This window comes from Ylistrum balloti, unplaced genomic scaffold (assembly GCF_031769215.1).
Source record: "Ylistrum balloti isolate Yb309-2 unplaced genomic scaffold, AGI_CSIRO_Ybal_v1 Utg372034, whole genome shotgun sequence".
Lineage (NCBI taxonomy): Eukaryota > Metazoa > Mollusca > Bivalvia > Pectinida > Pectinidae > Ylistrum > Ylistrum balloti.
In genome coordinates, this window is record NW_026782985.1 from 1 (window position 1) to 12,979 (window position 12,979).

Genomic DNA, 12,979 nt, shown 5'->3' on the forward strand with positions numbered 1-12,979 from the left:
ATCACTGACCATAAAACAGAAACTGAACCCATCACTTTAGTTGCTGAACAAAAAGAACGTCTTGTAAAGACACCATCTGGCAGTGAACAGTCATTTAAGAAAAAGAAACAAGACTCACAAAAAGACACTTAAGAGTGGCACTAAAACCAGCACCATGACCACCCTCGACAAGTTTCTAAACCAAGGAACTCCGATGTCTCGTAAATCAAGACAAATGGCCGAAGAGGTGCGTACACCACCAACTCTTGACAGAAATGCTGGAGGCTGGAGGAAAAGCAAAGAAAAAACCAAAGGACGATAAAGTAAATAACAAGGTGTAAATGTAATGTAGATCAATGAAAAATAACTTTTGGGATTTGTATCCTTTTTCCCTTCCAGATCTACAAATACAGTATCCATGAGAAAATACAATCACAGTAAATATATAACAGAGAAAGTAGAAATTAAGTTAGAAATATGTTTATTTACAATGTAGAAAATTTCACTAAAACAATCCAACATGGTAATATATGTATGAATCACGAAATATATTCTATACAGAATGTATGCCATATTAACTACATAAACAGTATACATGCATTTACATTGTACATATATCAACAAAAAACAACACCATGTTAATTGTGTCATACAATGTATAATGTACAAACATAATGAAAACAACACATACAACAAAATGTTACATATGACAATCATAATCTAAATATCAAAATATTAAATGCGTCTTACAAGGTGTATATGTATAAATGTATGTATAATAAAAAATACCTGTATATTACAGGATAAAACCCATAAAATTATTAATCAGTTAAAAACAGATATTTTCAAAATATTAAAAAATTCAAAATAAAATACAAATTGCACTGTATAACGCTAAAAACACAAGGTCTCGGAGAAAAACAAAAACATAGCACATTATTTATATCTATAACACATCTACATCAAATTTATAGGCAAACATCCAATTCAAAGAGGCATATTATTTTTTTCCCCAATATACATACATTTTTAGGGACTTCATTTAATTGTGGTCTTAGTCCTATTATAGGACACTTTTTTTCCTTAAATTAAAAAAAAAATTCGGACAATGTTGTATACATCAGTGTACAATAGCTAATACCCTCAAATCAATAAAAACTTAATTAAATTTTCAAATCTTACATGCAGTCACTGAACCCTAAATGACCATAACACACATTTGAATTTAAACAGCCACCTGTTGGCCATCTTGAATTCGAATCAGTCCATTAAAGGTACATTGCACAACTAGGGACCAAGGGGAAACTGCATATGAAATTTGAAGTACTTTTCCAGAAATTAACAAACTTTTACTTCCAAAATCCAAGATGGCCACCTGTCGGCCATCTTTTCCAAAAAAGGTACAATAGGGCGGGAACCTGCATATGAAATTTGAGTAGTACTTTTCCAGAGTAACAAGAATTGTTTACGGACGGACGGACGGACGGACGGAGGGACGACGGACCACGGACGCAAGGCGATTTGAATAACTAATTGGCTAAAAATCCATAAACATAACTTTTGCAGTATATTCTGTGGTGTGCTTTTGCAACTTACATGTGCAACTGCTTTGATGAAGCTAAGACAGTAAAACAACAGACAAATATTAAAAAAAAAACCCAAAGGATATTCAGGTACATACACATATATCATTGTATGTTTTGTATGAAGCCAGTGTTAATATCCGACAGAATTTGTACCTGTGCATTGTTTGAGGTATACATAAGCAGACTGGAGTTAAGTGGTCTTCATCCTGAAAGTAACATCAAAGTTGACGCCAACACTGTCCATCGGTATGGCAATGTAACCTGGCACCCCTCCAAAGGTTGCTGTTCGCAGCATCTGTAAACAAGATGTTATTACAAATGTAGATGGTGACGAAAAGAAACAATAAAATCACTGAGAATATATATTTGGATCGAACAAAGAGTGTCACAGAGACCTATAAACTAAAGTCCAGTTAAAAAGAATTAAGAACATTCTACATGATTTCTCCACCAAATCATCAATGGAGTTTAAGGGACAGATATTTCCACAAGTTTATAGGACAGACTTACCATAGGATTTATAGTGACAAATAGTCCCATCCTCAGAGTTTAGCGGACAGCTGGTCCCACCAGTTGAGTCAAGGGGGCAAATCACGCCACAAGTGGAGTTTAGGGGAGAGATAAACCTAACATAGAATTTTAGGGGGAAAATTAACCTACCATAGGATTTTAAGGAACAGATCATCGTCCCATATAGGAGTTTTAGGGGACAGATAGACCCTTGAGTGGAGATTTGGGGACAGAATTTCCCACTACACCTCCATGTTACACCTACCTGTTCAGGACATCCACGAACAACTCCTTTAGCCTCTTTGATAAGATCCCAGATTGTACTATCAAACTGAACATCCCTAATGCAGCCACGGAAACCCTGGGGACTCACATATCTGAGAAAAAAAATAACCACATGAATTTCATCAATGATGCATTGATCACACGAAAGGAGTTTTATGCATTGGGCTACTGTACAAACAAGCATAACAATATCACTGTAGTGTTCACTGAAATTTCACTCGTACTTAAGCGAACATTGTATAAGGATATATTTTCATTTTTGTGAGTACTGTTAATCCATGTATTCTTATCTCCATGCACTGTTAAAATAAGAAGACTTATTCAGCCACATTTATCAATGAAATCAAGAATTCATGAAGTTGTAATTTTTTCCAACAACTGTGAAAATTTAACCCCACAAAAATATGTGATTTTCATGTATTTAAATTATGTTAATTGATAAAATTTCATGTAAAAAATCTGAGCCTGAAATTTTAATTCTAGGATTCACACTAGTTCAATATATCAGGTACCGTATAGCTATTCCAAACTGAATTTGTTTCAAAGCCTGTGTCTTTAAAAATGAATGGATGAATTTTTTACAAGATAAAAGGGAATAAGATGAGTTGGAGTGTCAAGAATGCTCTCCTCTCTTGGGAATTTTTGAGACAAACAGGGCATTTTCACTGATATTGTTTTTTTTAAAGGTGAATTCATGACTTTTAAGATAAAGACTCTTTTGGTATCAAGTAGTGGTTGACTAAGGATGAATTCCTAAGAAAATCAGTAAGTGAGAAGTTTCTTAAAAAGTTTCCATAAGGGGCCATAACTCTAGAGTACAAAATGACGGCCAAGGTCAACACTGTATTCTCTTGTAATTTAATGACAAGGGCATCAAAAAAGATTTTACAACTGTCAAATACTATTCCTTACAATCTAATAACCACAAGAAAAAGGCATGTTTTAGCCATCTACAAGTACTTACTTTACAGGCATGACGAGCTCATTGAACCCTCCAATGAAGATATCATCAGTGTATGACAGAGAAGCCAGTGTTCCGGGTGAGCGACCCTCAATTCCATCTGAAACGCATAGAATACATACATATCAACTTATTGGGCATTTGTTTTTACTGATTTTTCGTATTCAATGATACATAGAACATATTGAACTTTAATGCAAGTTAGGGACATTGTCGTCACAACAATGAGAAAGATTTTTTTAATCTGAACAGAAGCACCCTGAAAACCTGTACTGACCTTCTTCATCGACCCTAAGGAATCCAGTTTGTTTATCGCGGGCTGCTTGAATCTTATGCCAGGCTCCATCATTATAGGTTTGTTCTGTCATCAGTTTGGCTGGCATTCCTCCTAAATCATACTGAAACAATACCTTGCCATCATTTAATTCGATGAGCTGAAGTCGCGTCCCTTCCCAATAAAGAAGAGAAGTCCATTACTGGCATAAGTCTTGAAATGCAGGATAATGGTAGCCTTCTGTTGGGGACGGAAATTAATCTCCTTGGCACTCACAATGGCATAGCCATTACCGTTAAAACTAAAGCCATTGGACTTTTCTTCCACCAGTACATTCCTGGATGTTTAGAAAATTCTGATGAAATAACAATACTTTTTATGTTTGAGAAATAATTGATTTTATATCAGAAAGAAGATCCTTCATTCTTACTTATAAAAATGTGTTAATTTAGTTGTTTAGTTATTTTTCGGTATTCAATGTACTCATGTCCTTCTGATATGTTTGCAGTTTAAGGTATCTCTATTTTATTCCACTTGCATCTTTTATCTTTCCCAATAATCAGTATATCTAAACATAAATCTATGGAAGCCCTCTTCTTACCAAGGCACAGAGATTATGTCAGACTGTTAATGGTATCAACTTACCTCTCTACAGCACCAACGTAATTATTATCACCATACACAAAGTTCCAGATTCCCATTGGCTGGCTGTCAAAGGCCACACCCTCCATTGCGCCCTCATAGTAGTTTGAACCCATCACTGATCTAGGCAGCTGTTGACATATATCAGCAACATAAGCATACAATTATCAGACATTCAGCTATATTAGAAATTTCAAACCTACTCAATTTGATTGTATATTCTGGTGTTAGATGTACTGGACAAAATAACCACCAGATTTACACATAAGAGGATGTGCTGCATTCAACAGCAAAGTGACTACTGTAATAATCTAGCAAAAATATTATGTCTGGTAATAAGTCAGCCATGTATTGCTCACACCAACAAAAAACTATTCCATTGTCCAGTTAAAAGCCCACCCCCTCCCCCCCCTTCCACACCCTCACTGTTTCTCAGTCAGAAAAAGTATGTTTTACCTCCCACACACCCACACACTCAGTGTTTCTCAGCCAGAAAAAGTATGGTTTACTTCCAACACACCCACACCTTCACCCACACTCTCACTGTTTCTCAGTCAGAAAAAGTATGTTTTACCTCCCACACACACACCTTCACCACACCCTCACTGTTTCTCAGTCAGAAAAAGTATGTTTTACCTCCCACACACACACCTTCATCACACCCTCACCGTTTCTCAGCCAGAAAAAGTATGTTTTACCTCCCACACACCCACACTCTCACTGTTTCTCAGTCAGAAAAAGTATGTTTTACCTCCCACACACCCACACTCTCACTGTTTCTCAGTCAGAAAAAGTATGTTTTACCTCCCACACACACACCCACACTCTCACCTACTCCCTCACTGTTTCTCAGTCAGAAAAAGTATGTTTTACCTCCCACACACACCACCCCTCCCACACACCTCAGTCTCCTCCCACACCCCCACCTACTCCCTCCCACACATGTTTCTCAGTTTCTCAGCCAGAAAAAGTATGTTTTACCTCCCACACACCCTTACTCACAGCATTTACCATAGTTTTACTTTGCCCTCCACACACATAGAACTTTGTTGTGACAGGCACAGCTCTAATACAGTAAAGGTCCCAGAGGAATTACCACTAGCCTTCACGCTCTCCACCCCAACACCTACATCACGCTTGACTGTCAGTGTACCCGTCTTACCAATCCTGAAACAGCATACAGGAAAATGATTAACATACATCATATATTAAAAGGTCAGGTATCACACAATTCTTTATACAGTAGGCTAGAAAGTCATAATAACGTCAGACTCACCGCTCTGCCACAACCTTATACCACTTGTTGTCGTTGACGCTCCATGGATGACTGATTTCTGCTGGTCCTGACCCCAGGTCATACTTAAACATTACTCGGCCATCGCGAAGCTCCAAGGCCAAGAAGTCCTGCAGACATGAAATTGAAAGAAACCAAACTCAAAATGAACATGCAAATTAAAAAATTCTACCATACAAAACATGAAATATTATTTTGTTGTTTGGTGTAATGTTTAAAGCCAATCATCATTTACTCACTTCAGCAGATCGTTCAGGGATGAATTCTTCACCGATGTAAGCCAGCAGGGCATCACTTTGTTGGGTACGAATGTAAGTGGTAAAGCGACTGTATGACCCAGCCAAGTCAACATCTGGTGGATTTCTAAGGGCAACTGTTGTGTTTCCTAGGAACTCCATTCCAACTCGGATCTGTAATCGTGAATAAAAAACAAGGTTAGCATAGTAAGGTCATGATACCAGTAATTATAATACTAAAATCAGTTTAGTATTACAAGAGGAATTGTCTCTACAAGATTATTGTGCTTATGTCAGGAGTTTAAATCTTCCAGAATATTCGAGGACATGCAAAGGTAGTTATCTCACCCTGTTTGCCTCATCACGGGCTAGTATAATCTTCTCACGGAGATCAGTGATGTTGCCCATAACACTGTCCCGAAGACTACGAACATTCCTAGATTGTGTTCCCACCAGCTCGATCAAGTCCATGATCTGCGGCACTTTCTCTTTCACATCCTGAGCTGTAGTATAGAAACTTAGGTTTAAGTACAAAGTAGGATTCACTGTAAATTTGAATCTGATTTACAAAGACCTTCCTTTTTTCCCGATTTTGTTGAACTCTGACCTCTTAATTTAAATTCTGATATCAATAAGACACTTACTCTGCTGATCAGCGTATTGGGTGTTTTTCTTGGTCTTTGTGGAATCATTGATGAGTTGCTCGACCTTGGCTTTGTTTGACGGCAACTTTCGAATGATGTCATTGACCTTGTTACCGGCATCCTTCGTCATACCACTTGCTTCTTCTGCTTGCATTATGGCATCTTGAGCCCTCTGCCCAACGTTTCCTATCAAGGTATCAAGTCATAAATTATATGACCCATTTCCTAGTTCAAACGTAAGTGTCGTTCATGTTATGATCACAATCAACTGCATTTCTTTATATTTACAAGTTCCTTATTTTGCAGACTATTCACAGTAAATACTTCTGTCGTTGAAAAATTGGATTTTTTTCCCAAAAGTGACTCAGACTAGGATTACAGGTAAAGGTAAAGAAAATTGAAAATGATTTAAATTTTGAAGTTTTCAAATGAGTCTCCATTTCTTGTGTATCTTTCATTTTGTCATACCTTGCAAACCTGCCATATACAACATGTACCCGAATGATAAAGTTTGATGTGAAGAAACATTCTGTCTACCTACCGGTTTCCAGTGAGGGCAGTTGAAAGTTGACATTGTCGAGTTGGTCTTTTGACTCCTGGTTTGTGTCTTCCACCTTGTCTGTGTTGAAGGTTGCATCCTCGAGCCTTTCCTGTAAGTCTAAACACAAAACAAATCTTCTACTGAGTATCTAGATTTCACACCCATATAACTATCCTCTTGTTCTATCAGAAAGTCCAGTAAACTCTTGCCTTACAAGGATTCCTTCTTGTGTAATTAGAAATCTAACACACCTTTTAAACAACTTCAAATAAACTACTCATGGCCCTCCATCCTGACACCAAACTGTCCCCTGACTCTATTATCACACACAGATTAGCAGCAATTTACCTCTTTGTGTTTTCCTAAATTTCAGCCTATTAACAGTATTGCAAACTTTCCCCGAGTCTATCTGATATTTGACTGCCATGAGTGAATCATCTGTTTCAACCATCATAGTTAAACTGGGACAATATTCACAAAACATTTTTCACAAGAAGTAGTTCTGGAGCTTTTTGACAAGATTTTTAAATCACCATTTTCAAAATGTGATTTAACCAACGTGTGCATCCTGGGATAATGAACCATTAACAGTGTTTTTAGCAGCTAAAGCTGCCAGTTGCAGCTTCTAGAACTTGAAGAAGAGGTATAATAATTATGTGATGAATGAAGTATTGTATATAATTACTTATATAAAGTGGATTACTTTTCATATTTTATATTCCATATAATATATAGAAAATGATGTGAAAATGTCGTTATACACATGACCCTTTTAGCCAAGTCATAGAATAAAGATTTTATCACACAATTGAATATGAAACTTTGATTGGATGGACGAAGGGAGGCAAACCATTTTCTTTCAAACAGACAAGTGTTGTAATATGTGCATAGTGGTTTATAATTCTCACAAATGAAATTTGCAAAATTACAGCAACAATTACAAGAAAAAATTTCAAAACACACTTAATCCCTCTCGCAGAGTTAGATGTGTGTAGTTGTGGTTTTTTTTTGTGTGAAGTAATAACAAGGTTCCAGCTTATGAAAACTGTTGATGGCTATAGAAGCTCAGCATCTAAAATTGACCTACCCATGTCAGTCTCTTCAAGCTTCTTTTCAGCAGCAGCAAGCAACTCTGCACTTCTAGCTCTTTTGGAGTCAGCCACTTCCTCAACCCCAAATGACTGCAAAAGTCAGGTTGTTGTTAAATGCATCATACAGACTCATTGCTCTAGAAAAGATTCACAGAATAAGGTGGAAAATTAATAAAATATTTTTATATTCACCAACTTCCTCCAATACTGACACTGCAGCTTTTCACTGGATACTACCTTCTCGGTCATTATTTAACATATTTTATACTGAAATTGGTAAATTTTCAATATTTCTAGGATAAAAATTCCAACATATCAAATAAGTGAACACAAAATATACAAGACTTTGTCTTATATATTACTGCTAATGTAAGATAATATGAATGAGCTGTTCTGTAGTATAATCTCATGCCATCATCTCCCGGGTTTAGTGTTGCCGACTACCATTAATAAATTTGTCAAAATCTGATTGTTAAGCCCAACCATATAAAAGCTTACCCACTGATACATTTCTTTGGTGGTTTAACCATTGATGACCCATGAGCTACCTTTATTCCTTGCTAGGGTGGTTGTGTAGTGAAACAGCTTCATTGATGACCCATGATAAAAGCTACCTTTATTCCTTGCTAGGGTGGTTGTGTAGTGAAACAGCTTCATTGATGACCCATGATAAAAGCTACCTTTATTCCTTGCTAGGGTGGTTGTGTAGTGAAACAGCTTCATCAACACAGTATTTTTTGGATATGAACTCCATTCAATTCACAGATGTAAAAGTTATGATACAGATCAATTAACTTTAGATTGTTTTAGTTTTTGTATTTAATACTGCTGCAAAAGAACTATGCCAATCATCAAGTATGCCACTCTCTCAACCAAAAACAAAATTCCCCTTCACGATATAAGCTTGTGTTTTACACATCAGCTTTGTTAAGGGGGAATAACAAAAATTACAAATGACTATAAAATATATATATTATATTTCCACCATATAAAGTTTGTAGGCACATTTTTTAAGTAAAATTGATAATGTCACATGAATGTCTACAATATTATAGATATTGAACATTCAGTCTTATATATTGCTTTTTATTTTCATGGTCTGTCTAAAGCCATGAAAACAATTAATATTCTACAAAAATTTCATGTTATACAATTTTTTATTTATACAATTTTTTTTACTTAATTATATTGGATATCAGAAATAGTCAGATCAGTGATATTCCATGTATCTAATACCCAGTAAAACACAAGATCCAGAAGGGTTGTAAATCTTATATATAGTTCAACAATACATATTAAGAGGTTTATGAATGGCACTATCACAACTAAAGAATATATTTCAATGTAGCTGTATTCTCTTCTTATTGATCTACATACTTACCTACAAATCAGGATACACTGCATCTAATGGATCCTCTCATAATTTGCATCCAAATTAATTATAATTCAAAAGGAATCAATAATCTTGTCATGCAACACAGAAATTCATTAAAATTGTTTCCTAAAATTGCAACAAGTCCAAGAAAAGAATACACTACAGCTGCAATGTGTTAGTGAAGAGCGTACGAGTTATCCATACATATGTACCAGGAACCTTAAATAGAGGGTATATTACAACACGGCAACCAAACAAACAGAAATCATGTGAACACTTTACAGATATCACAATCAATGAACCACCAATGTTAAACTTCTACCAGTGTTTTCAACCCACGGTCATGTCGAAAAGACAAAAAAAAGGGGAATTATTCTCCAATGTATTTGGAATCAATTCCACAATTCAGTAAGTTATAATTTTAAAATGACTTTGACAAACATCTGTGAGAAGTATACCTCCAAATGGTGAAAGATCTATTCCACTAATCTACCAGTAAGGGGACAAAGAATCAAGGAAAGAAAGGCACATAGGAATTAAGGGTATCCTTTTTAACACGTCCATGTTATTATGAGTTTCTAATCTATTCAAGGGTTTTTTCTCTTCACTCCAAATCTCAATTCTATTCTAGAACTATGATCAAAGTGTTTAACCTGTCTAAACTGAACCCTGTGGAATCAAAGATCATGAATTTGGGTTTGATGTTTTAACTTGTACAGTACTCAACCTAATAAGCATACGTGCCTGATAAACACATCCTCTTTTCTGTTTACTTCACTTTCTATCACCACAATATTTAGCCTTTTATCGCTTTCTCTTCCCTATACCCAGTCAATGTGTAGTATAGCTGTGATTTATGTAACGGTTTTCAAATTTGTCTTGCTTGTTCAAGTCTAGAACCTTTTAAGAAGAAACCTTCCTTATAAAAGAAATGGAACAAACAAACACTTTTAGTGTACTTACATATATCAAATCAATTTGTAAACCTGCATAAACCAGATTTATAATAAATATGCAATGATGAGATAAAAACCTGCACATTCTGTGCATATTTGGACAAAAATATTGGTATGTGTTCAGTTTAGACAGGTTTTACAGTTATATGTGTAATGGAGGAAACAGCTCTTCAAATTCAAAATCATTTTAAGAATCCACAAATATAATGTCACAGACTTTGGTGAAGCATGCATTGTCATTGCACAGCCCTGTTACATTAGGCATTACCAAGGTTACCAAAGAGAGCTGAAGCCTTCGTGTTGTTATGTAAGTAACTATAGTACATATATATATTGTGTATAAATACAAGTCCTTACGGGCATTAGGAACACCTGAAATAAAAACCCCAAAATTAGTGTAACGATGCCGTGCTCTCATCAATAATTAACTCGCAAAGACTGGATGATGCCACTCTCTCAACCAAAAACAAAATTCAATTTAAAAAGACAGAAATAAGTAAATTCTAAATTTCAGAAGAGTAAAATTTCATTTATATTTGTCATTATACTAGGAAAGACAAGTGTCTGTAAAAAAGGACATTTTTTGATGGTAATGAAATGAGAAGGAAAATGGAAACCAGAAGATACATGCACTCCTATCAAAGTTTCTATCATTACAACCACTACAATTCTTTTTAAACAATACACCAGTTCACATACAACACATAAAGAGTGCCCATAAAATGTATTGCGCTTGAAATATGAAAGGGCATTTTTTTATTTCTTCAACTGGTGTTATATATAACATACATATATATACATATACAAAGCAACAAAGACCTAATTTCCTCTCAATTCGTATCAATATAATGCTGTACCATCAAAAGCTTGCTGTTTAAAATCTGACTGATACACCATACCACTGGTAGGACAGCTTTACATGTAACAACAACAATAAAACACACAAGCAAGGCATAGCCTGACAATTAGTGGACATAGCTCAGCATTTAGCAGTATCTAACATCAGCAACTTGCAATTAATTTGCACATAAAATTACATACAATGAAGTCAAATATCATAGTCACTAGTTCATGTGTTACCTTTCCCAGTGCACTGGACGCTGCCCCTGTTGCCGCTTGTGAGGCGTTTTGAGCATCATTGATTGCCATGACAATACCCTCGTAGGCGTTGGCTGCTCGAAGTGCTAGGGCAGCAGTGTCACGTGTGTCTGTGTACACACTGTCAAAAACAAAAGACAATTCACTCTTATCTGATATGGTAGGGCCCACTAAGCAAAAACAAAAATTGGGGTGTTGGTTGGGGAGCTGGTGGTTTGGCAAGTTGGGACTTCTGATATTTCACACGTGTGCTTATGACATGAAAATATATAATCCATCAGTTAATGTTTTCTTTTAGTTCAATACAGAAGTCTAAAACATTACTGTCTTCATTAAAATGAAAAAGAAAAATGAAAATTAGATGACCTTTCTCTTAAGTGTGTTGATAGTTTGAAAATTGTATTTGCCAAAAGAAAAATTAAGGAAATTTGAAATTTGTGAAATCGCTATTGTTTTTTTTAACTTGTTGATTTTACACTATACAAAATACCTTTCCAGCATTTTAGCCTGATCAACCAAGCTTTCTGCGTGTGCCTGTGCCTGCATTTGTTTCTCATCCAAATCACTCAAGCTGCTGTTCAAGTTGTCGTCGATGACTTTCAACTGATTGATACTGTCAGTTAGAGCAGCTGATTGGTCATTCACCGTCTAAAAATAATACACAAGAAATAAACGTGATATAACACAATTGTGAACGATTGGTCATTCACCGTCTAAAAATAATACACAAGAAATAAACGTGATATAAAACAAATGTGATACAAACAAATTACCAAGTAACACATGACTAATATCTACTACACAGCAGACTATTCATCATTACCATAACCTCCAGCCATTTAACCCCACAACTGTTTCCCTAACTCATAACCTCAAGCCATTTAACCTCACATATGTTTCCCTAACTCATAACCTCAAGCCATTTAACCTCACAAATGTTTCCCTAACTCATAACCTCAAGCCATTTCACCTCACAAATGATTCCCTAACTCATAACCTCAAGCCATTTAACCTCGCATGTTTCCCTAACTCATAACCTCAAGCCATTTAACCTCACATATGTTTCCCTAACTCATAACCTCAAGCCATTTAATCTAACAAAAGTTTACCTAACTCAGGTCTGAAATGTATATGAACCTCCGTATCAGCCTTGCAGGTCTGTAAGGCCTCCAAAGCTGCATCAATTTCGCTTTGCGACATTCTCTGTATCATCTCTGTATCTCTGCTCGACTCTTCAATTCCCTTCAGACGCAGCTGATTGAAAATGAAAAATCAGTCATCATGACAACTTACATTATAAAACCCAGCGATCCTGACCTCATAGTAGTTCAAATAGATAACAAATTCAGCATAATTCAATTGGACAACAACAAAAACCTTGTAAGACATTTACTTTAATCTTTTGATTTTGGTTTCTTTAAAAGCTTTATGTTCTAAACCCTCCGTTTAAGTACCCGGAATATTCTTTTCTACTTACTCCAATGATATTAAGAGACAGCTGTCTAAT

At 35.7% G+C, this 12,979-nt stretch overlaps 1 protein-coding gene across 1 annotated transcript; it reads right to left on the bottom strand.

The window, feature by feature from the left end:
- Positions 1-4,236: 4,236 nt before the first annotated feature.
- LOC132564172 (laminin subunit alpha-like) lies at positions 4,237-12,672 on the bottom strand. The gene is made up of 11 exons (XM_060228848.1): positions 12,610-12,672; positions 11,963-12,120; positions 11,455-11,593; positions 8,040-8,133; positions 6,953-7,069; positions 6,412-6,597; positions 6,116-6,270; positions 5,771-5,941; positions 5,514-5,641; positions 5,260-5,404; positions 4,237-4,368 (listed from the first exon to the last, which is right to left on the bottom strand). Exons 1-11 carry the CDS (start codon positions 12,670-12,672, stop codon positions 4,237-4,239), a joined length of 1,488 nt encoding a protein of 495 aa, XP_060084831.1.
- Positions 12,673-12,979: the final 307 nt, after the last annotated feature.

Coding starts and splice junctions, on each gene's coding strand:
- LOC132564172 (XM_060228848.1), bottom strand. CDS start 12,672: ATGTCGCAAAGCGAAATTGATGCAGCTTTGGAGGCCTTACAGACCTGC. Junction 7,070..8,039: donor GCTTGAAGAGACTGACATGG/GTAGGTCAATTT, acceptor TTTTGTGTTTAG/ACTTACAGGAAAGGCTCGAG. Junction 4,369..5,259: donor CTATGTGTGTGGAGGGCAAA/GTAAAACTATGG, acceptor ATATGTCAACAG/CTGCCTAGATCAGTGATGGG.